Source organism: Echiichthys vipera, assembly GCF_963691815.1.
Source record: "Echiichthys vipera genome assembly, chromosome: 15".
NCBI classification, from domain to species: domain Eukaryota; kingdom Metazoa; phylum Chordata; class Actinopteri; order Perciformes; family Trachinidae; genus Echiichthys; species Echiichthys vipera.
Window position 1 is genome coordinate 20,723,643 of NC_139840.1, and position 17,977 is coordinate 20,741,619.

The window sequence follows — 17,977 nt, forward strand, 5'->3', positions numbered from 1 at the left end:
ATAGTGAGGAGCAAGATGGAGACAAAAATTAAAATGTCAGCTTCATGTTGTTGTAATGACCCAGTTTTTAGACAACAGCTTCTGACCTAGATGTTAATAATGTCAACAGTGCTATCACACAGTGGGCTGTTAGGACTTCTCTGTGCCATCTTCTATGAGCCTTAGAATATTCCATGTAATACTTGAATGTCTGTGTGTGGGTGTGATGCAACAGTCTCTTATTTTTCTTACTCACACCTTTGTTGACTAACCTAGATTTCAAAAGGATCAAAGGACTAAAAGATCGATGAGGCAGTCGGCGTTTCAATGGCCACAATGTGAGACTGTGCTCCTCAGAGTCATTATATTAATTATATCATTACAGGAGAATCATGTTGTGTACAGACAAGAGTTATGTTGCACAAGCAAATGGAGTATATAACCTTCAAGGTTTAAAAGTGTGTCATGGGCAAACATTTGCAGGAATTATTGTAGACAGTATTATAAATTAAATGCTAATGTCTGTGTTGCATTATGTAAAATGAATGTATATTAATAAATCTCATAACGTGATCCAATTTCTGCAATGATCACACGCTGCATCCCTAGATGGAAAGAACAAGGCTCCGATATGAATGAGAAAAACATGTTTTGGATGCAAGAAACCATGTTTTGTCCTGTATGAAACTCACGATGAGCAACTGCCAATGAAAACATGATTACATTTTGTCAAGTGTCTTCAAATAGAAAGGCTCCAGTAGCTGTGGAGAGGAACATATTCAAGCCATGATGTCCAGAAAAACAAGGACCTAAGAGTGAAAATAGACCGTTCGCTTTCATGCTCTGACCTTCACCCTACTCATGGAGACACTTGATATTGTGCTGAAAGTTGTCTTTCAGTGTATTTATATGCTATTTTCTATGTGACCTTAAGCTTTTATAAATCTCATTTAGGTATGTGAAAAAGAGAATTGCGTATGCAGTATGATTATTGTAATGTTAAGTTATACTAAATAATGTTTATTTACAGTATTGAACATATTAAATAATAATAATACCAACTTGAGAGTTTCACGTCCAGTCACACGTTTGACATACTTTTCTTTTAAAATGCAACAAGGACTGAAATTCAGACAGGAACAGCAATGTCGAACCCCTTACACTCCTGCTGGTTCTCTCATTTCTGCTGGCCAGCTGTTGCTCTCGGCCCCCAGAGCCAGGCGGAGGGTCGTAGGGCTGCAAGGGCTCTGTGGAAAAACCTTCCCCTGGAAATCAGACAAGCTACCTCAGAGCCCTCTCTTAAATTTCCTTTAAAAAACTCCTTTTCATGCAATGACTTTTAAATCTATTCTTACCTTTCTGGCATTTTTACACTTTCCTTCTATAATTTTAAAATGCTCCTAATAAGCGTATGGCACAGTAAAATGTAAAAGAAATCCACCAGGTGTTGAAACCGATCAATATTCAATCCTCATATTTCTGATAAAAGTCTGCTCATCATTTTATTCGGTCCGAAAAGCTTCCTGCCTCTCATCCATCGCTCCGTTTCACTTGCACTACTCATGCTGCGTTCAATTGCCATGTAAAGTCCGAAGTTTCGGATCTCCAACTAGGTAAAGGGCACAGAAATGCCTGTCAAAGTGGACCTCCTACTAGAGAATATGGGGTAGGTCAATCTACCCTGAATTTTCCAGTAGGAGGTTCCACTTTGACAGGCATTCCAGTACTCTTTGCTTAGATGGAGGTCCAAAACTTCGGACTTCAAATTGCACTAGAACGCATTTCTCTCTCAAGTGTCAGACGTCAGGCAGGGGTAAGAGGGTGGGACTTTGGAGGGAAGTACTGAGTGCTCTAACTGAGAAATGCTAGAAAGATAAGGACTGCAGCTTTAACTACAGCTTTTCTTTCTTGTTAAAAGTTTCTCTTTCTCTATTAACTTATATTTGAGTATTTTATGTATGTCTATTAAACACTTGGTAAACATTTTTTTGGAAGGTGCTATGTAAATAAAGTTTTTTTTATTATTATCATTCACATCTAAAGAGCCAATCTCAATTTTTTTGCCATTGTCTTAATAATAATAATAATAATAATAATAATAATAATAATAATAATAATAATAATAATAATAATAATAATAATATTAATAATAATAATAATAATAAGGGTGTGGGTTGTGGGTTGGTCGTATGGCTCTGGATATTTTTAGACATTTCTCAAGAGCTATTCTTAACTTGGTGATGGAAGCTACATGGGCATAGCTACACTTTTATGGTATTTTGATTTATGCAAGAAACTTCACTCCAACATCAACTAATAGTTTAGATCATCCAACCATCTTCTTCAGCTGGAGCCGATCCCAGCTGACATCCGGCGTGAGGCGGGGTACACTCTGGACAGGACGCCAGTCTATCACAGGGCACATACAAACAAACAGAGACAGACACCATTCACAATCACACTTACATTAACACCTATAGGCAATTTAGAGTCATCAATTAACACATGCATGTCATTGGATCGTTGGAGGAAGCCGGAGAACCCGGAGAAAACCCACGCAGACACGGGGAGAACATGCAAACTCCACACAGATGGGCCTCTTGCTGTGAGGCGACAGTGCTGACCACCACACCACCATGTAGTTTAGGTCAGTAAATATTTATTTTGTTGTTTTGAACGTATTGATTTTGGCTCAAAGTAAAATTTGGTTATCATTGCTTATATTTGTCATGGGGTCACCTGCTTTTGGGTTCGATGTTTTTTTGAGCCGTTACAATATTTAGGAAGAAAATTGAAACTTAAGGGAAAATTTAACCAAAACAATTGTTATACTGCAACTCAAATCCTCTCTCTTTTTGTATCCATACTCAAATATCATATTCAGTTTTATAAAAGTACCGTACTTAATTGTTTTGTTCTTGTGGTCTTGGATACATAGCTGCGTTCCCCATAATAGCAACGTAAGATTGTATTTTCTCCATATATTAACTTAAATGAACACATCGTCTAGTGCAGGGGAAGGTAATTCCGGTCCTGGAGGGCCACTGTCCTGCATGTTTTAGGTTTCTCCCTATCCTAACACACCTGAGTCTAACAATAATCAAACTGTGACAAGCTTCAGCTGCTTGATAACGAGCAAAACATTAGAATCAGGTGTGTTAGAGAAGAGAGAAACCTAAAACATGCAGGACAGTTGCTCTCTAGGACCGGAATTGCCTAACCCTGGTCTAGTGTGAGGGGAGCTCTGTTTAATCCTGTGTCACTTTTCCACTTGAAGCCAAATTCATGACATTTCCATTAAAACACAAAATATGGCTCTTCTTACTCTCATAACCCAAACTGTTTTGTTGTAGGAAGTTAATTTCTGCCTGTTTGGCCTCTAAGGCTGTGACTCAATAGAAGAAGCAGATGAGCAGCTCATTATTCGTTCCTGAAGTGGCCTTGCATTGACACCCAGAGCTGTGTGTCGGACAAAGCATGTTAGAGACAGTTGCTGGGAAGTATTCATTCAGGCGGCCAGCGGAGGAAGCTGGCTCACACTTCCAATGAGCTCTCATCCTTTTTAACCGGCTGCCTGATTTTCCCTTTCCTGATTATTTTCCTCTGAACTCTCTGAGAAACAGCAGCCGAGTTTACCGTTAGCTGACTCTCTGTCCAGACTAAATATAGATTATATTATTCAGTTAACAATGGCTTTCTCGACCCTGAGGCTATATATAATCACCTCTGTCTTTGCTTGGTCAGTTCTTAAGAAAAAGACAAGAATTCAAACTCTTCTTTATAACCTATGAACACAGGTTTTTGTCCCGGTACCTGTAAGGTAAATAAATAAAGAAATACTGGACTGGAAAAGTTATTATATTGTGTGTTGCTTTTTTCTTTCTACTGTGCTTTCAAGATGTGATAATATATAATAAACTATCAAACAAAAGTATAGGATGAAGTTTAAAATAGCAATTACAATGTTGCTAACATGATATTTCATCAATAATAGTATAACTACAAACAATATAACAACAGTCTGAAAGAAGCTCTTAATTTATTTATTTTTTGTTGATAAAATTATATTTTGCTGATAATACTAAATACTGCTACAAGAGTTGGTGATTGTTGAAAAAGTGGAAAGACTAAGACGAATTTTGTGAGTATCATTTTGTGTCTGTCGGGTGTGTGAAAGTGTTTTTTGGTGAGATAACAAGGCAATTAAAGCCTTGTCACAGCAGGGGGTGCTTTTTGCCAATTACATCATATGTAAATATATGGTTTGGTTTTTTTCATTCAATATATATTGAAATTTCTTTGTCATGAGTACTTTCAAACAGAATGCAAATATTACAAAGGCCTGAGGATTATAAAAAAAAAACACCACTTTCAAAAAGGAGGCGCATACCAGATCCACTCTTACCTTTCACAATAAAAGCCCTATTCTGCACGACTGTTGAGCCAATCTGGAAGGCTGAACACGTCACCTGTATAAACATTCGCAGGCGAGCATTTTGCATTTCCATCCCTGGTGCTTAAAGGCCTTAACTTTGGTGAAAGAGGAAACTTGAATTAATTGAATTGAAAGTGTGCCGTTGTTTTTTACTGTTTAATAAGGAAAAAAGGTGTAAGAATGTGTCTATTTTGTGGTTTTAATTTATTTATTAGACTTTAAAAAGCTAAGAGAGCTTGTGGAAGGAAGCTAAGGGCGCATTCACACTTTTACATCTGTACCATGCCCCGTGCTTTAGGTTACTTAGGTACCCCCCTTCCTCTCCCCCCGCGGCCCAGGACCGTTTGTACTCACACTACCTGGGCCTCACACGAATGCTTCTTGCCTGCCTATACGTCATCACGCCGTAACGCTGTTTGTTGATTGATGATTGTTAATTGTTGTCCCATGTCACTCATGTCGTTGTGTATTCCATCTTTTAATTATTAGCTGTTTGTCATCGCATGTGTCATTATTGTGCATTTTACTGTTGTTTTTGCTGCTGACTGTACTGCAATTATCAGAACCGCCGTAGGCCTCGTGCTTCTGCTCGTGCTCGTACATGTGAAAATGTGCTTAACAAAAGCCCACCTCTCCCAAACGATCCGTGGCCGGCAAGCGTGCCGCACCTAGGCGCGGTACAGTTGCACTCATACTGGTCAAACGAACTAGACTTTAGCTGTGAAATGTGCTTGGGCACGGTACGGATGGACAGTGTGAGTGCGCCCTAACTTGCACATCTCTCAGGTGAAACTACAGTATGGGGGAGGGCGACAGACAATCGAAGCTTCATAAAAAACCTTAATAGTAGCTTTGAATGTAAAAAGGAAAAGACATTCGGTAAAGAACTAGGGCTTGTTGACCCCAGTTGAGGGCCTAAACTTATTTTCTAGGCAAGAACAGTCGAAACTTTTGTGCCTGTGAGAACGCCATGTTCTCCTCACAACTATTGAAATATAAGAACACACACAAACACTTCTCAAAACACACACATATACACACACACACACATTCACACACCGGGACTGAGCACAAAGACATGAAAGGGTTTGTGAAGTATTTCAAGCACTGTAATTAATCACACACATTGTTCAGTAAGTGAGGAAGTGGTCTGGAGGAAAGTCAGTGTCGAGGAGTCTCCCCATCCTCCCACACATCCCGTTTCATTGGCTGAGGGCCGTGATGTCACAGAATGGGCTGCACTATAAAGGGTCACACTCTCACACAGACGGCAGACCAGCTGAGAGCTCACTGACTTACAGCACGGGAAGACTTCTCTGTAAGACACTACATACTCTACAGGCAACTATCAAAAACCTTTGGAGATACCCACCAGCGAGCAGGAAAAACATCTCATCATGTGCCGAGGACTAGAATCACTGCCTATCACCTGCCTGGTGAGGTGAGATACGCTTGTCTGTTTGTTTGTTTGTTTGTTTGTTTGTTTGTTGAAGAGAAAATTGTCGTATTATTGCTGTACTTCTAGAATATGACAGGTGGATTTAAATGCTCTGTCGTTTTGTAACCATTTTGACTTTCTTTAATCTCCGCAGGGCAAAGGAGCTGAAAGCTTTGTTTGGAAGTTTGCTGCAAAAGTCAGATCAGAGCATTACTGACAAGTCGAAGAAAGATGACAAACTGAAGTAAGACTCTCTCTCTCTCTAAGCATGTCAGTAACGTCAAAGTGGACCACTGTGTTTTGAAGAACTTTTCCCTAATGATGTTTTATCTTTTTCTGCAGGTTAAACGTTGAAGAACCTTTGAAATGGAAGGAGTCGTTTGAAAAACTGTTGTCCAGTCAAAGTAAGAGAAATCCTTCACATCACACATTGCAAATGTCTCCAGATGTTTTGAGACGCCTACCAGATGTTTAACGTATTGCTCTCTCCTGTTTCCAGATGGACTGTGCCTGTTCAGAGCATTCCTCGTCTCACAGTTCAGTGAAGAAAACATCGCCTTCTACTTGGCCTGCGAGGACTACCGGGCAACGAAACCTTCAAAACTGGCTGCCAAAGCCAAGAAAATTTACGACCAGTTCATTGGCTTCGATGCACCACGAGAGGTAAATACCAAATCACCTGAATATACAATTTAGGATGCTCTGCCACTCTGCGGGCTTCACTCATTTTGCTGTAAAATGCAAATAATCACCTCTACCTCTTTTGCTTCAGGTAAATCTTGACCACGTGACCAAAGCCATCACAAAGGAAAACATGGAGCATCCCGACCAATCCTGTTTCAATCTGGCCCAAGCCAAAATCTACACCCTGATGGAGAAAGACTGCTACCCACGCTTCCTCAAGTCCTCCACATACTTGGAGCTCAGCAGAAAGGACCAGAAAGGCTCACTGTCCTGCAAGCAGCAGACGTAAAAGGACATAAGCTTACCGACGCACAGTGGAGACTGGGATGGTTCACACGGAACAAATACCTACGTCTAAGGAGTTCCACGCCAGGTTGTGGAGTTATTTCGGGGACCGGAGGTTGCATACAGATCGTCGTCCGCGCTGGTAGCTGAAGGACACTTGAAGCTTTGAGAGGAGACTGTGCTGCCTCTGACAGAGACATCTGTACTGTACATACAGGGCTGCATGCACAGCAGCTACAGAGGCATAAAATTAAAAATAAGTTGCTGTCACACAACAAATCTACCACTGGACTAGACACTCAGTAGCACTAGCGTTTATGTATTTATTATTTATTTATTTATTTTTATAATGTGTTGAAACCTGATTTGTATTTAATATGTTTTTTTTATCTGCATTACTGTTTGTAAAAATAAGTGCATTGAATAAAACTTTCCAAAGGATGACTGTTTTGTACCATGGAAAAAATCCCTTCACATACACGTAAGGTGCACGTGGTTGCTGAGGTCAGAGAAAATAAAGTAGGAAGGAAGGAGAAGAAGAAGACTTGCTCATGTGTTTTTTTATAGCTGCTAACTAATCTGCGGCCTCAGTGGTTCCACTTCACACGTGGGTGACTGGATGACTCCTTTTCCCTGGAGTTACAGTGAATGGAAGATAAGAAATGAGTGTGTGTATCATGTCATAGTTCATGTGTTGGCCGGTGTTCACTTGAGGATTATAAGGAAGTATTGAATTTAGATAGACGGCCAGATTCTTAAATAAACAGATTCCTTTCATTAATCAGCAGTGGGGAATCTAGTTCCGTCACACATGCACAGTAACAAACAGGAGACACTAGTCAAACAGGTCGCATTAGTCAACCTATTAAAACAACTAGAGTACAGGCTTCTAACACACAAACTAAAAGAAATAACATAAATACTAGAATAACTTTGAAATACGTTTATTCGCTTTAAGGTGCAGCCAGCAGCCCATTGGCTTAGCTTAGCACAAAGCCTGGAAAAAGGGGGAAACAGCTAGAATGACTATATCCACCTACCAGCACATTTAAGGCTAGCTGTTTCATCCTGTTCCCAGTCTTTGTGCTAAGCTAAGCTATGCTAACTCTCCGTATTTACCCACAATAAAAGAGAGTGGTATCATTCTTCTCATGTTACTCTCAACAAGAGAGAAAATATGTGTATTTACCAAAATTTCAAACCATGACATGAAGTCGGGGAAGAAATGCTACAGTATTTGTTTGTGTCTGTGTGTGTGTGTGTGTCTGTCTGTTTGTGTGTGTGTGTGTGTGTGTGTGTGTGTGTGTGTGTGTGTGTGTGTGTGTGTGTGTGTGTGTGTGTGTGTGTCTGTCTGTCTGTCTGTGTGTGTGTGTGTGTGTGTGTGTGTGTGTGTGTGTGTGTGTGTGTGTGTGTCATCAACATCATTTTGCCCGGAAGCATCAAAGTATGATGACCAGTTACCATGGACACAGCAGCCACCATAATGAGCACCTCCACTGGCAGGTTTCTTTATCGCTTTAGCCTCCGCTTGCAGCCGGTGAGTCACAGCAGCCTCCCCTCCTTTCTGTAGATCAGCCTTTTCCCTCCATTCTTTCAGCGTCCATCATCGCCACCTCCTCGCCACTTTGCCCCCTCCTACGCCCTCCTACTGCCACAGCTGACTCCCGTTCGAACACTTAGCCCCTCAAAAGGCGAGGGCGAAGTCATTAACGCAGCTCCCACACTTGTGCATAATGACACTCCACTCCGTCCTTCTTTCACCCAGTAGTGATGTGTAACGAGGCGTCTAATGGACACACAGTAATTGAGATTCACTGAAGAAACACTGATTTGTTTTTTTGGCTCAGCAGACTGACACATCTTTACCTTAGAGCAGATGTACTTCACTCTTTACTCACTAGCTGATGTTACACACGCAATTTACTTTGACTTAAAGCCAATGTGATCATTCAAATGTGACAGTTTATCGTGTTTCCATGGAATCGTATCATGACTAAATCGTGTACCAAGCACAATTACGTCATCTAAATTGGTAATAGCAAGCACATACCGAGTCATAATTCTCATAATATATGTGAAATATTCTGGAAGAATATCATTTAAAGATTCTGGAGTTGCTTTTACATTACGCTATTTGTGTGCGTGCGTGTAAACATATTCCGTATAAAGATGGAACAATATTTAATTTCTTCTTTATAATTTCACTTGAAACTGTTTCATTTTGCACTTTCAAAATTAAAAGCATTTCATTCACACAGGAGTATACAAAAATAGGTTTTACCATATGGTTAGTTCATATAGATTATCAGAAGACATGCTGTATCGTGATATATATCGTTATCGAGATATGAAATTCTGTTAATCAGGATAGCAGACTTTTTTCTCCCAGATCTACTTTTCTTTTGGCTTTTAAATGTAATTGAATTGCCACTATGATTTGGCCTTTAAAAATGTTACATACATGTTTTGTTGTCAGTTGTTGTTGTTTTTCCCATTTTTGTTATGCCTGTAAAGCCCTTTGGTCAGCTTGTGTAATTTTAAATGTGCTTTATGTCGAGGCACTTTAGACGTCTAATCAGGCACGGCTGCTTGTGGGTTGCCAGAGTTTGTTTAGACTTTTTGTTTCTATGTCGCTTGATACTGCGTTATCACGAGTGTGAACTGTTCTCTGGGACTTTCTGAACTTTTGAGATAAATGAAAACACAAATAATCACAGAGCAACAGAGAGAAAGAGAAGCTATAAGGATTAAGATGTTTTTTTAATGTCTGGAGAGGAACGGGTTCACTCCAGCAGCAATAACTCTGATCAACATAAAAATACAAGTTTAAAAGATTAAAGTAACATTTTCTGCCTGAAGGGTTCAGAGAAGAAAATGAGTGTATATTGTGAAGCCATCCTCTGCATTTCTGTGTGAAGTGTGTAACTGCATACAGATGGGTGGACAAAAGAACTTCCAATGAATAAATTACAGGTGAATCATATTGAATTAAATGCCAGCCAGAGCATGACTCGACTTTGAGTCCATTTCCTGTGCTCCATTGCTGTTTGTCATTATTGTCTTTTTTTAGTTAATCAAATATTTGAAAGTATTAGATGTCTGTTATCATCATTCCTCAAATAATTGTTTTTGTCACACTAAAGAAATCCCTCGGGAAGTATTCGGATCTTTTACAGTAACGAGGAAAAGTCCTGCATTCAAAATCTCATTCGCGTAAAAGTATTAAAGAATAAGAATATACGTGTAATATATAAATGGTAAATGGACTTGTACTTATACAGCGCCTTTCTAATCTTCTGACTACCCAAGGCGCTTTCACACTACTTGTCACATTCACCCATTCAGACAGACATTCACACTGATGGCAGTGGACATCTACATACCATCTAATCTAACCATTCACACCACATTTACACACCCATGCGCAGCACGGGGGGCATTTCGGGGTTCAGTGTCTTGCTCAAGGACACTTTGACATGTGGACCGGGGGAAGTAGAAATCAAACCGCCAATCTTTCGAATGTAGGAAGACCCACTCTCCCACTGAGTCACAGTACTCATTGTGCAAAATCAAATAAAAAATGCTTTATGTACAGCCGGGTATGGCTTCATCTGTAATAATATATTGTTTTGTGCAGGACTGAAAGTGATCTGGAAGATGATCATGTTCTCACAGAGTGTCCCCAATACCCAACCCTTTTTTTCACGTTCATCCAAAAAAACAACAGAGAAACTCAGACTATAACAATAGAAATAATAGTTGTTTCTTGCTATATTAATGTTCCGGATGTCAAGTAGCGTTGCCTTTAACAAACTAATTATACATTCTTATTTATTTCAGGCCCTAGAGATTGTTATTATCATCAGTAAATAAATAGGTAATAACATTAAAGCAGTCATATAATGGTCATTTTCAGGTTCACCCTTGTATTCTGGGTTTCTACTACATGTTGACATGTTCCAAAAACACATTATTTTTCTCATACTCTCTGGCAATTTTAGCCCCTGTCTCTTTAAGGCCCCTCCTGAAAAAGTCCAATCTGCTTTTGGAGTTTTTTCCATTACTGTAGCGGCACTTTCTACCTTTATATAGTATAGTTGTGATATCACAATGGTACAGAAGTCCTGAGTCATTTAAAAGGCACAGTTTCTGAATATAGACTGTGTGCATTTCTCTGTGGATTAAGTGTTTTAATACGGTCACATTTATAAAGCACCTCGACCTGCTTAATGATAAACACATGGATTTATGACTTTTCACAATGTAATTATACTTTGTAAATGTAACATTTTAAGAAACTGACTGTGCACTACTTCTGGACTGGATTTAATTATTTATGTATATCAAACAAATTCAAAAAGTCCAATAAAAGTTTTGTAGGGAAATGAAAGTTCATCTTGATTGTAATGTGACTTTACACTCATAGGATTCAGGAATCTAAAGAGAACAAAAGAAGAATTACTTTATTAATCCTGCAACTGGAAATTAGATTTTTTTCACTCTTTTATTATTATTCATATTACACACACAGGCCCGAAATACACACACATGCACAGACAGGACCTATATACATGCAATTATTGGAGAGATGTCAGAGCGAGGGGGCTGCCAGTGACCGGCGCCCCGAGCAGTTGGGGGTTCTGTGCCTTGCTCAACAGCACCTCAGCAGTGCCCAGGAGATGAACTGGCACCTCTCCAGCCACCAGTCCACGCTCCATTCATGGTCTACACCGAGACTCGAACCGGTGACCCTCCGGTTCCAGCTACTGCCGCCCCCATAAAGGTCAATAAATCTAAAAGTCCACATGATTTGACTGCAGATATTGCAGCGATGATAATTGTTACATGTGTACACAGTTCACATTTCAAATGATGTTATCTTGACAAACATGAGGAATAGATACACCATAAACGTCTGCCCGATATGTTGTCAACATTAGATCAGAGAGAGTAACTATCTGGTCAAAACAAAAACACAATCCTAAGGGATTTTTCTGCTTTATGTGCTACACCAATAAAATGCACAGATAAAAAAGTTAGTGACAAAACCGATTTGAAGTCCTGTACACTTCAAACTAACTTTGACGACGCTCTTCAGTGTTTTCCACTGTCGACTTACAGTAAATCTCCTAAATCACTTTTAACAGAGAATTACCAAATGACAAATTAAATGGCATTTTAAAAGGTAAATGAACATCATGGAAACTTCACGCGTCTATTTTTACCAACTGGAGTTACTTCTGCCAACACACAGCGAAGGAGCCACTGGAGGCTTTTGACAACCACTTAAAGTAACACAGAGAGCTTATAGTTTTATAAGGGAAACTGATGATGATTAAAATATACGAGTAACATGCAGGTCTATTTGAATGATTTCTCTTCCAACGTATTAAAGTTGTGAGGCTGCAAAGTTCCTTAATCTTTACAAAACCCAAAATATAAATCTTTCCTTCCGTTTGCATTAATGTTAATCTCTGACTCTAGTCCAGCACGGGACCTTTGTTGCATATCATTCCTCCTTTCTTCTTTCATTTTGTGCCATCTCTTCAATATTAACTGTTAAATAAAAGGACAAAATGCCCCCTGAAAATATACTAACAGTAAATGCAGCTATGATGCTCTTGTGTGCTTCTCCCCTTTAAATAAAGACTCCATCTAATTCATTATACCTTGATAAAGACATCGAATAGAGAATAAAGAAGACATCATGAGCATCTGAATGACATTTACCCTGAAGCAAAACAAGACTCTAAAATAAGATCTCAGACACCTACAATAGCAAAGTTATCGACCAATTACTGTGACGGATTTGAAGACAGAGGCATAACCTCCATTAAGTTTTCATAATAATAATTTATAGCACCTGCTTTACAGAATGGCAAGACAATAGGGCTGCAACTAACGTTTGTTTTCTTTGTCGATTATTTTCTCAATTCATGATTAGTTGTTTGGTCTATAAAATATCAAGAAAATGTTGATCAGGGTTTCCCAAAGCCCAAGATGACGTCCTTGTTTTGTCCACAACTCAAAGATTATCAGTTTGCTGTCACAGAGGAGGAAAGAAACCAGATAATATTCACATTTAAGGAGCTGGAAATAGAGACATTTTACTTTCTTTTTTTAAAAAACGTTCATCAATCAATTGTCAAAATAGTTGCTAATTAATTTAGTTAGGTGATAGCTTCATCCATCCATCTTCAACCGCTTGTCCCTGTCAGGTCGCGGGGGGCTGGAGCCAATCCCAGCTGACATCGGGTGAGAGGCGGGGTACACCCCGGACAGGACGCCAGTCTATAAGAGGGCACATAGAGACGAGCAGAGAAAGGCAACCATTCACACCTACGGGCAATTTAGAGTCATCAATTAATATAACACGTGCACGTCTTTGGGAGGAAACCAGAGAAAACCCATGCAGACACAGGGGGAACATGCAAACTCCACACAGAAGGGTCCCGGATTTGAACCAGGAACCCTCTTGCTGTGAGGCAACAATGCTGACCACCACACCATCAATTAATCGTTGCAGCTCTGAAAGACAATATACACAAACTAAATGAGTTCATAAAAATAGATTAAAAAGTCTGATAAAATGGCAGAGAAATAAAAGTAGATACAATGGTGGGAGAAAAAGATAAAAATGGACTACATTAACATTAAAATGTTTGTTTTTCTAAATTAAATAGATTAATTAATTACATGTTGGATAAAAACATATTGCATAAAGATCAAGAAGATCAAGTTTAATTGACGTACACCTTCTGTAAACATACAGGTTTTACAGTACTGTAAACACAGACGCGTCCCACCCCTGCATGAGCTGTCATGGGAGAGGCTAAACCCCGTGTTTTTTACATGAGTGTTTCTAAAGCATGGATCAGTTTAAGTGGACGGCTTTGAATGTCAGGAAGGTGGAAACACAAGTGTCTGCGTTAAACAGTGGATCTGGGCCTCTACTCGGCTGGTAGAAATGAGTCAACGTCTTCATTTAAATACATATTTGCGGTGTGAGTGATGATTAATAGCATTTCCAACGGTGCTTGAGCCGTGGAGAGCGGTGTAAAAAACAAAGAGCTGCAGTCATGGTTACTGGGTTACCAAGGGAACAACAAACCCAGTACAGCTGAGTGGCGCTATCCAAACGTTCAGTCTAAAATACTCAAGTATACTACAAGAGCTCAAACTCATTTTCATTTAATTGGATTGATGGCTGTGACCATAAATACACTCATATGTGTCCAGTTGTTTAAAATAGCATCAGGTAAACACTTAACATTATAGGTGATATTAAAATAATTACGTGAAATGTGAGAATAGAACAACATCTGGTCTTCATCATTCAAGACGGCATAGAGTCGAGCCATGTATAGCAAATAATAATGATGTTTGCTATTACTTTAGTAACTTCCAGGAAAAAATGAGCCTGGAAAGATGTTGTTGGACTTTTCTCAGTGGAGTTCCTAATGGTACCCTCTCCTACAGTTTAAAGTACGTAAATCAGATGGAACAGACACCCCCAAATTGCCTGAAGGTATGGATGTACTGTACGATGATGTGTTGTGTTTGTATGTGTGTTTCCAGGGTGTTTGCTTCTCTGGCACCCAGAGTAGGCTGAATACAGAACTTGGTTAAGTGGTTATAAATGCAGTTTTAGACAAAGAAAACACACATAGAAAGAGATAGATTCCCTCTGTGGTGTTTACTGTGACCTCATCCCATCAGACATTACTTCTTTCCTATTTATTTGAGAATATTCTTTCAGCAAACCACCTCATGACTGTGCTAAAGCCCCCCCTTCCCTTCCTTAAGCCAAATTAACATGCATGCTATAAGGTGAGATCTTACTCTTCCCACCATGTAGTTGTCTGTGTTGTTTACCTTTACTTATTCTACATTAGCAGGATGCATCCCACTGAGGGGATTAGACTGGAGGCAATATTGTTGCTTTACAGTCAGGTAACATCATGTTGGACTTCGTCCGGACATTAATCAAATGATAATTAAGTGATACAGCTTTAGGATCCAAAGAAGAAGATTATTTAAGTGGGAACTTGTCTGGAGAGTTAAGAACAGCCACAGAGTGCACCAGTCAAACTGAGGCCAACATGTTTATTGAAGGGGAACTTTTATATTCTTGGGAAATAAGATTAATCTTTTTGTTGCCAAGGGTTAGAAGAGAAGAAAAATACCAATCTCTGTTTGTACAGTCAATATGAGGCTTCAGCCAGTAGAAACCAAGGGAAAGGTAACAAAGGCAAAAAAAATCCACTCACTTTTTCTTACGTTTTTTCCTCTGATTTGTTTGCTCTGTACAAAAGCCAGCACCCAGCAGAGACTGCAGAAAGTGACCGCTCACAGCCATGAAAATGCTTGGAAGGAAGCCATGAAATGTCATAACCACTAAACGGAAGTGACAGATGACAATTTAGGATGGAAAAGAGCTTCCTTGTCACCTCCCGCCCACTCCCCGTCACCAGACTCCCCAGACACTAATCTCTTTTTTGTCTTATTTCTCTCCCAATCAAGCAGACTCTTATTACACTGAGGATACTGAGGATCACAGACTAAATGCATGAGCCCCGCGTGTCCACACACGCTTCAGTTGCTGCTGCAACGCCTTCTATGATAATGGCAATAACTAATAGGTTTTATTTTATTCCATTATGAATGTCATGTTTGTTTCAGACAGAGAAAATTTAGATCCACAGAAACGAAATAGAAACCAAAAGTTATAAGTACAAATATCTACATTTTGTATACAAATTCTATACACATTGAAACTGCAGTCAATATGACAAGAGACCATTGTCTCTTTGGTGGTACTTGTGACAATTTATAATTTGATATTTAATCTTAGTAATAATAAACAGCTTTAATTCTGCTGTAAAGTTGGGCATTTTTAACATTGTGGTCTATTTGGGTTGATTCGCTGTTCAAGGAACTGCAGTATCTTCTGTTTAGCTGCAGCATCTTACTGACTTTTCAAAAATGCTCGTCTCTTCACTTTACCTGACAAGCTGGCGTTAATTAAGTACCAGGACAGCCACTTAGCTTTATGTTAGCTAAAAAGAAGCAGTACTATTGGGATATAACAAACACACGTTCATAACAGTAAATATTGTGCAAATTCCCTGTTGTTTAGTTTAATTTCTTTCGTTGGAGCCTTTTCTACGCGTCCTTACAGACCTTGTCAAGACTGGATGTTGTTTCTACGTGTATAGAAGAATGTGTATATACAGAGAGGAGCAGTAATGTGCAAAAACAGATGATTTTATGAAAGAATAAGCGTTTTTTATGAAGCTTGGTCCCATCAGCAGTTTTATTTTTCCATTTTCTATGTGACGACACAGAAACATACAGAAGGTCTACTAGTCACATGACTGAAGTAAGAAGTAATGGGGAGTGTGTGTTGCAATAACCATGTGGTTTCCACAGTGAAAAGATAATTGTTTTTGTTGGAAGGTCAGCTTTGTACTCGGCCGCTCTGACAAACAGCAGACTGTGTGTTTATTGACCTATGGAGAAATTTATGTCTAACAGCAGCAGATCTTGTGACAATCTGCTCTCTGTTGCTGTTTATAGATATCAAAACAAAACCATAATGTGTCAGATTATACAGAAACTGGTTTTCCAATACTCTCAATGTGAGTGTGTCTTTGTAGCTAGCAGCATGTCTCTATGATTGACAACATCAGTCACTTTGGTCCAGACTGAAATGTGTACTATAAGATGATGTAAAATAACGGTTTCAGCGGTTTATCCACCAAGAATATTTCTACAGGTTACACATGTCACTTTATGGGATGAAATCCACACATTTGCCACTAACGGCTAAACGAAGAGGTAAAAGAGGCAGATCAAAACTTGTCACTAATGCCGTGTTTCGACTACATGGTGACATGAGAATAGCTGGTCCACCTTAAAAATGTCAGTCCACCTCATGTTGAGTCTGAGCCAAAGTTGCTGCCTGTCTTTCCACATTAGGTTTGCCTAAAATAATATGTTTGATTTCATAATGATTCCCATTTACATTTGTTTTAGAAGGAAAAAGTTGAGATTCTGTCCACAGAAACAAAACAGGAAGTGTTGAGTTAAATATAAATATCAACATTTTGCTCACGTCTGTGACACGTCTTCATATTTAAACAGCAGTGACAGAGCCGCACTGCTCCGGCGGGCTGTGTGGCATCTCTAACCTTTTATGATGGCGATCCACTAACTCCGTCAGACTAACGGAAAGACGGTCTGGTTGACTGATTTCAACATGGCAGCCGGGTCACGAATGTTCTTATTTACAGATAAACAGCACACGAATATACGTTTCTTCATTTTAAGCGAGATATATGCAACACAGTAACAGAATCTTGGTTCATATTGGATCCGCACGGCCTAGTTTGACAGGCTGAACAAAGTTTTGCGAGTGGTTTGCTCAGTCAAGTGGGCAGTGCTTGGTTTCCGCTCGACTGCATCGAACACGGCGACCGGGACATAAACTCTCTCATTTTAAAAGGTGAACAGTAAACTCAATTTTAAGTGAGAACTATGTAATGGAGTAACAAACTTTTGATTCTGAGTCTTGTTCATTGCGGTGAACAGGCCTAATTTGCATAAAGTTGAGGTCCAGTCCTGTTTATGCAAATTAAGATACTGTGAACGGTGGGTCGACTCGCCGGGCTGCATCCATCATGCAACAAGTGGGAGGATCTCCTGCTCTCTATTGAAAACGAATGGGATCCGTTGACTTCGTATAATCAACTAAATTGGTGAACCCTGACCTTTAACATGGGCACCAACAAAAGAAAATCAACTGGTTTGGCGACGCAGACTGTGTGGCTCGGGCTTAACCTCCTTCACTTCAATCAGCAGGTGGCAAGCATGTAAGGAGAACTTGGCTTGGGTCTTGAGGAGTTGTAGTATTTATTCACCAACAACTAAACTCTGGTCTATACAAACCCTTCATTCACAGCCCTTTCATCCATTTGATTGGGGCCAGTCTGGCAGCGCAGTATAGGGCAAAGAAATGGTACGTTAGAGCAGGGGGGTCAAACTGTGTTCTTGCTTGGTTGGAATGAAAACCTGCAGCCACACAGCCCTTTACTGGATCAGTTTGACACCCTTGCGTTAGAGCATTAATGCAAACCCACTGTGTGTCTGCTATA

At 39.6% G+C, this 17,977-nt stretch overlaps 1 protein-coding gene across 1 annotated transcript; it reads left to right on the forward strand.

The window, feature by feature from the left end:
* The first annotated feature begins 5,727 nt into the window (after positions 1-5,727).
* rgs5b (regulator of G protein signaling 5b) lies at positions 5,728-7,177 on the forward strand. Its single transcript, XM_083928475.1, has 5 exons — positions 5,728-5,855; positions 6,007-6,096; positions 6,195-6,256; positions 6,352-6,515; positions 6,625-7,177. The coding sequence occupies exons 1-5, from the start codon at positions 5,812-5,814 to the stop codon at positions 6,823-6,825; spliced, it is 561 nt and encodes a 186-aa protein (XP_083784601.1). The 5' UTR covers positions 5,728-5,811; the 3' UTR covers positions 6,826-7,177.
* Positions 7,178-17,977: the final 10,800 nt, after the last annotated feature.

Excerpts from the sequence above, each read along its gene's own strand:
- rgs5b (XM_083928475.1), top strand. The coding sequence starts at position 5,812 with ATGTGCCGAGGACTAGAATCACTGCCTATCACCTGCCTGGTGAG. Across the intron at positions 6,097-6,194 it reads AAGAAAGATGACAAACTGAA|GTTAAACGTTGAAGAACCTT; the intron begins GTAAGACTCTCT and ends CTTTTTCTGCAG. Across the intron at positions 6,516-6,624 it reads GCTTCGATGCACCACGAGAG|GTAAATCTTGACCACGTGAC; the intron begins GTAAATACCAAA and ends CTTTTGCTTCAG.